This window comes from Ovis canadensis, chromosome 19 (genome assembly GCF_042477335.2).
Source record: "Ovis canadensis isolate MfBH-ARS-UI-01 breed Bighorn chromosome 19, ARS-UI_OviCan_v2, whole genome shotgun sequence".
NCBI lineage: Eukaryota > Metazoa > Chordata > Mammalia > Artiodactyla > Bovidae > Ovis > Ovis canadensis.
In genome coordinates, this window is record NC_091263.1 from 63,018,549 (window position 1) to 63,025,066 (window position 6,518).

A 6,518-nucleotide genomic window follows, 5' to 3' on the forward strand; every position below is an offset into this window, starting at 1 on the left:
CGAGGGTCAAGGGCTCAGGGCGAGCGGGCCGCAATGATTGCCGAGCTGGGCTCGGTATTTGCAGTGTGAGCTCAGTAGCTGTGCAGGCGCGCAGTTGCCCTGCCATGTTCTAGTCGTGTCTGACTCTTGGCGACCCCGTAGGCCGTAGCCCGCCAGGCTCCTCCGTCCATGGGATTCTCCAGCAAGAATACTGGAGTGGGTTGCTATGGGAAAGTTTGTAAGTTTGATTAGGTCCCGTTTCTTCATTTTTGTTTTTATTTGTATTGTGTTGGGAAACTGGCCTAAGAAAACACGGGTGCGACTTCCGTCAGAGGCTGTTTTGCTAGGAGTTTTCTGGCGGCGTGTCTGTGTGGTGGGAGGGTGCGTCCTGCCTGCACTGGTTTACATGCCGTTATCTAACCGCAGCTTTCCAGCACCACCAAACGCTTCCCTCTCTACTCTTAGAAGCCAGGAATGGCCTTCATATGTCGTTTCACAGGGGCTCAATCCTAGCCCACTTCTAAGAGCCACAACTGGAAGACATTCCTTTTTCAGTGCGTTGCCTGGCACAGCTTGGGGAGAGTTTTCTTCAGGGCGCAGTCCCATCATTTCGGCCTTTCTTGTAGGTTGGGGCCTCCATGCTGAGTGAGGTTTCCAGTTTGTGCCTAGAGCTTTGTGTACTGTCTGTGTTATTTCTGTGATGAAAGCAGGCCCACGGGTCACTCTGTAGAGGAGAGGGGAGGCCGCACCTAGGAATAATGTCCTTAAAAAGAACTTTTGTCACTTCTGATGCCTTTCCTTTTGGCTGTGAAGGGCTCTACTCAACCTTGATCCAGGTGTAATCCTTGCAGTCTTTAGCTAAAATCTTGAGGGGTTGGGGGAATTTTTAAATCCTTTTGGCATCCCGAGTCTGACATAGCTCAGAAATTCCAAGTTTATAAAAACACGGGAGTCTGAAGTCACATCCTCACTGTCACTTCGTTTTACCACTGTTAATCCACTTTGACTTTTAAATGCGTTCCCCTCGTCAGTGTCAAAGCAGAGGTACAGTGCATAGTGAGAGGCCACAAAACAGGCCACTTTTTAAAGTTAAACCATGTGTTAATATAAGCCAGTGACTTCCCCATACCTCAGTACATGCAGATTTTTATCACTTCACCGTCTGATTGCAAATCTTTCAATAGAAAGCACTGATAATCAAAATATCCGTCCAGTTCAACCTGGATGTAGATCATGTCCCTCAGATCTCTTTTTTATGTGCCTAGTTAATCCACGTTAACTGATCAGGTGTCCTGAGAAGGCTCAGAGGCATGTTAATGAGGACACTAAAGGCCACACGTTTTATCACTTGTGTCCCGTTGTTACACAGTACCACATGTGTAGCAGTACACCCAGCCCAGTGGCATGGTGTGAAATTTATTAGAGACCTGTATTTGTCATAAGTTCCTTCCCATAAATTTTCTTGAAGATGAAGCAGTTTTGCAAAAGCATCAGAGTACAGTAGCTGTCTATAAGTGACAGGACTTAGAAGGGCACAGTTAAAGATCTGATTACAATGTAATGAAACTTACAGCGTAAGGACACTTAGTTACAATAACAGAATTACAACTGATTACATTTAATTTAAGTACGAAATGTTGTTATTCAGTTGAAGTCCTGTCTGACCTTTAGTAACCGCATGGACTGCAGTGCGCCGAGCTCCCCTGCCCTCTGCTATCTCACAGTTTGCTCAAATCCATGTCCATTGAGTCAGTGGCGCTCCTGACCATCTCATGCTCTGTCGCCCTCTTCTTGTGCCTCAGTCTTTCCCAGCATCACGGTCTTTTCCAAAGAGTTGGCTCTTTGCATCAGGTGGCCAAAGTATTGGAGCTTCAGCATCAGTCCTTCCAATGAATGTTCAGGGTTGGTTTCTTTTAGGATGGACTGGTGGGACCTCCTTGCAGTCCACAAGACTCTCAAGAGTCTTCTCCAGCACCACAGTTCAAAAGCATCCATTCTTCAGCACTCAGCCTTCTTTATGCTCCAACTCTCACATCCTATGTTACTACTGGAAAAACCATAGCTTTTGACTATATGCATTCTCAAGTGAGCTCTATGTTGGGGGCCAGATTTGATGCTGAAAACTCAGCCTCTGCACACCAGTGCAGAATCAAATCTGAGAGTTTGGGGTGAAGTAGAAGGGAACAGCTTGATTGCTTTGCCAGGCCAAGGGGGAGACAGCAGGTTTATGCCCCCGGAAAACAACCGCACATCCAACCCAGGAGGCACTGGGGAGGAGTTGTTAAAGAGTGGCTCAAGGGTGGGGTTGCTGTTAGGGGTGTGTGCAGGGCCTGCACCTTAATCGCGTCTCCGGCGCCTCCTGCTCTTGGTGAGCTGCTCTAGTTCTTTGGATCTGGCCTCGGGGGGTTCTCAGCTGCCTCTGCCCCGAGTCTGCATCCTTTGCCTTCCCAGACTAGCAGCTGTTTGTGTCTGTCCTTTGGAACCCAGGGAAAGCCATGGAGGCTGGCATCTCCTCCCTACAAACAAGAAAGAGGGGACAGAAGGCTTCCGTGCCCAGGAGCCCCATGGGGTCCTGTTCAGTTTCAGAGGCCGCAAATGCTATTATGTGGCTGGCAGGCGGCTGAAACCTGATTAGAGGGGCCTCGCCCTGAGGCCTGTGGCAGGCACACACAGGTGAGCGGCTCCGGCCTCACCCAGCACTCCTACCCCGATGACGATCCTAAGTCCCAACCCCAGCTTCAGGCAAGTGGAGAGGGTCAGCGCGTAGCCAGGTGTCCCCTGGGGCTTGTAAAGGCTGGAGGAGGGGCAGCTGGTGGGCTGCGTCAGCGCGGTCACCTGGTACTCGTCGGCCCCTTATCCCACCTGTGTGACCCTGGGTGGGGGACTTTTCTCTGAGCCTGTTTGGCCTGCTGAGCTCAGAGCACCCATCTTAGGGTGTCTCAGGGTCCGCCTCAGACTTGCACCTTCTCCTGTAGACCTCCTGCCCCCCGAGGTCTGCAGTCTCCTGAACCCCGCGGCCATTTATGCCAACAATGAGATCAGCCTGCGCGACGTCGAGGTCTACGGCTTCGACTACGACTACACCCTGGCCCAGTACTCGGACACGCTGCACCCGGAGATCTTCAATGCCGCCCGCGACATCCTGGTTGAGCACTACAAGGTGAGGCTGGACCAGCCCTTGGTGGGTGGGTGGCTCAATGGATCCCAAGGCCACTGCCCAGCGAGCAGGTGTGCCAGCGCCGCTGGCTCAGGCCTGGCCTCATTTCCCCCAACAGTACCCGGAGGGTATTCGGAAGTATGACTACAACCCCAGCTTTGCCATCCGTGGCCTCCACTACGATATTCAGAAGGTGAGCGGAGGCATGTGGGAACTGCTTCCTTAGCCACCTGTCTCCTGGCGGTAGTGGCCTCAAAGCCGCACTTCCTCTTGTCAAGCATGGGGTGCCCTTGCTACCAGCCAGCTGGAGCACGGGGGCTAGAAAAGGCTGGCTCAGAGCCATTGGCGGGCTCTCGCCTCACCGTCTATCTGCTCCCGTGGTGCCCCTAGAGCCTTCTGATGAAGATTGACGCCTTCCATTACGTGCAGCTGGGGACAGCCTACAGGTCAGTGCCACCCTGGCCTTGCCCGTGCCCCCACCTCCCACCAGGGCGCCACTTTGGACTGGTGGTCTCTGTGCACCCACCCAGGGGCCTCCAGCCTGTGCCAGACGAAGAGGTGATCGAGCTCTACGGGGGCACCCAGCACATCCCCCTCTACCAGATGAGCGGATTCTACGGCAAGGTAGATGCCCGCTCGGCGCACGCCCGGGGAGGGCTCCCAGCCCTCACCCCCGGGCCACACTGCCCTTGGGTCTCCAGGGCTGGAGGTCTTGCTCAGCCAGCGCTCCTTCCCCAGGGACCCTCCATCAAGCAGTTCATGGACATCTTCTCGCTGCCAGAGATGGCGCTGCTCTCCTGCGTGGTGGACCACTTCCTGGGCCACGGCCTGGAGTTTGACCAAGCGCACCTCTATAAGGACGTGACAGTAAGGGCCTGGGCCTGCGCCCCAGGGTGGCGTGCACAGGAGCCCAGACACAGCAGGGCAGGCTGCCCCGGGCTCCAGTGAGGCCTCACTGTCCCTCCACTGCCCCTAGGATGCCATCCGAGACGTGCACGTGAAGGGCCTCATGTACCAGTGGATCGAGCGGGACATGGGTAAGGGGGGCCAGGGCCCTGCTGTGGCTGCCGGGGCCGGCACGGGGCTGGCCCTCACCGCTCGCTTCTCTCCCGCCCCGTGTACTTCCCAGAGAAGTACATCCTGCGAGGGGACGAGACGTTCGCCGTGCTGAGCCGCCTGGTGGCCCATGGGAAGCAGCTGTTCCTCATCACCAACAGTCCTTTCAGCTTCGTGTAAGCTCCCCTGCCCCTGCGGGGGGAGGGAGCGGGACAGGGACTCGAGCTGGGTGGCAGAGGCCTGGAGCCTCCCTCGGCCGCCTGCCCCACTCGGGCCCTCTCCGCCCAGGGACAAGGGAATGCGGCACATGGTGGGTCCCGACTGGCGCCAGCTCTTTGATGTGGTCATCGTCCAGGCGGACAAGCCCAGCTTCTTCACCGACCGACGCAAGTAAGGCCTGGCCGCAGTGGGCACGGGCTTGTGCTTGCTGCTCTGTGTCCCTGGGGCAGGGGCACCCCTGTGCTGACGGGCAGGTATGCCGCCTGTGGTTCTGCCACAGCCTGGGAACCAGGTGTTGAACCTCACCCCAGGCCTTTGAACCCACCCTAGGCCTTTCAGGAAACTTGATGAGAAGGGCTCGCTGCACTGGGACCGCATCACCCGCCTGGAAAAGGGAAAGATCTACCGGCAGGTGAGAGCCAGCTGGGTGGGCCCTCCCAGGGCCTGTAGGGGCCCAGCCCCGATGCTTGGCCTCGCCGTGCCATGCTCTCTTCACATGTGCTGTGAAGCTCTTCAGTAGCTCAGGCATTCAGTAAGCACCCACTCAGTGGGGCTGAACCATCTGCTGCAGCCAGACAGCCTAGTTGGGGCGGCCCACAGGCCTCTGAGGACCCCTTTTCCTGGCTGGCTAGGAAGGTGAGAAGGGGCCTTGTGCTTGGTTGGGGAGGTGTTAGGTGGCTGTGAGCAGGAGGTGATGAAGTATTTGGCTCTGGATGGAATGTGGAAATCCTGGCTGAGCTGGGGCTTCTTAGAGACAGTGGTTCGGGGTTGGGGGTCAGGCCAGTAGCGCAGCCTTGGGCTGCCTGGTGCCGAGCCCAGCCTGCAGGCAGTACCCCGGCCCTGCACCTGCCCAGCCTCCCATGCTGGCAGCCCCCTTGGGCAGAAGCTGTCACGGTGACACTCTGTTGTCTTGGCCTCCTGGCTGAGCCTGAGGACTGTCACTCTACCTTTGTGGGAAACGCTGAGTTTTCTTCTTTGGCAGGTTTTAGACTTTCCTTTAGGCCTCATGTTCTGAAATTTCATCACGTATGTGGTTTCTCTGTTCTCTCCCTACCTGTCTCCTGCCAAACTTGGCACATCCTCAGCACTTGGCCCGCTCATACTTCTCTCTTCCCCCTTACCTGTCTGCTCCGTGGCTCTCGCCTCCCCAGGCCTCTCCCATGGGCAGGCTGTCCCGGCCCACCCCGGTGTCTGCTCCCCTACCAGCCGCCTCTGCCGTGTTGGATGGAGCCTGGCTGTTTTCATCTTTTCTCTGCTTTTGGCGCGGGAGGGGCAGGCACCTCACAGGGAAGTCTGCCATTGGTCTGCCGGGCCCCTCGGGGCTTGGGCCAGGGTGGCCTGCTGGCTGCAGGGCCACGGCTGCAGTTTGTTTCCCACAGAGTAGACTCGGGCCATCGCTTGCGCGGGTGTGAGGGCACAGAGCGGGGAGGCCTTCCTGCCGCGGGCAGACCCCCTTCCTGAGTGTGAAGGGGAGGCGGCTAGGGCCAGGGCCCAGAGGGGCCCCGAGGCCGCGGGAAAGGGCAGCCCTACATCCGGCCTCGCTGCCTCTGGGGGCTGGGGACGCCTGGCGGAGGGGAGCCGGAGGGGAAGCCACGCGGCACAGTGGGCGTAGCTGTGTCCCCCGCCCCCAGGGAAACCTGTTTGACTTCCTGCGGCTGACGGAATGGCGCGGCCCCCGAGTGCTCTACTTCGGGGACCACCTCTACAGTGACCTGGCGGTAAGGGGGGGCCGGGGCTGGGGCCACCTGGGGAGGTGGGGGGTCTCCTGGCTGCTGCTGAGCCCAGTCTCCCCGGCCCCCCAGGACCTCATGCTGCGGCACGGCTGGCGCACGGGCGCCATCATCCCCGAGCTGGAGCGCGAGATCCGCATCATCAACACGGAGCAGTACATGCACTCGCTGACGTGGCAGCAGGCACTCACGGGGCTGCTGGAGCGCATGCAGGTGCGGGGGCCGCCTGGCGGCAGGGCGCGGCACAGCAGGGCCGCCCCCCGGCCACTCACACGCGGCACACCCCTGTCTCCCCCAGACCTACCAGGACGCCGAGTCGCGGCAGGTGCTGGCCGCCTGGGTGAAGGAGCGGCAGGAGCTGAGGTGAGTGGGGGCCC

At 58.3% G+C, this 6,518-nt stretch overlaps 1 protein-coding gene and 1 long non-coding RNA gene across 2 annotated transcripts in view; one reads left to right on the forward strand and one right to left on the reverse strand.

Annotated features, from left to right (window-relative positions):
* Nucleotides 1-6,518, forward strand: part of NT5DC2 (5'-nucleotidase domain containing 2) — a 52,330-nt gene that overhangs the window by 45,404 nt on the left and 408 nt on the right. Inside the window, exons 2-13 of the mRNA XM_069561757.1 lie at nucleotides 2,955-3,139; nucleotides 3,255-3,329; nucleotides 3,527-3,582; nucleotides 3,667-3,760; nucleotides 3,875-4,003; nucleotides 4,113-4,173; nucleotides 4,266-4,368; nucleotides 4,481-4,582; nucleotides 4,742-4,823; nucleotides 6,043-6,129; nucleotides 6,214-6,354; nucleotides 6,440-6,504. Coding sequence (XP_069417858.1) covers nucleotides 2,955-3,139; nucleotides 3,255-3,329; nucleotides 3,527-3,582; nucleotides 3,667-3,760; nucleotides 3,875-4,003; nucleotides 4,113-4,173; nucleotides 4,266-4,368; nucleotides 4,481-4,582; nucleotides 4,742-4,823; nucleotides 6,043-6,129; nucleotides 6,214-6,354; nucleotides 6,440-6,504 — 1,180 coding nt within the window. The remainder of the gene's footprint in view (nucleotides 1-2,954; nucleotides 3,140-3,254; nucleotides 3,330-3,526; nucleotides 3,583-3,666; nucleotides 3,761-3,874; nucleotides 4,004-4,112; nucleotides 4,174-4,265; nucleotides 4,369-4,480; nucleotides 4,583-4,741; nucleotides 4,824-6,042; nucleotides 6,130-6,213; nucleotides 6,355-6,439; nucleotides 6,505-6,518) is intronic.
* Nucleotides 1,358-4,796, reverse strand: LOC138424579 (uncharacterized). The gene is made up of 2 exons (XR_011250873.1): nucleotides 2,316-4,796; nucleotides 1,358-2,026 (listed from the first exon to the last, which is right to left on the reverse strand). It is a non-coding gene; the product is annotated as an uncharacterized lncRNA (long non-coding RNA).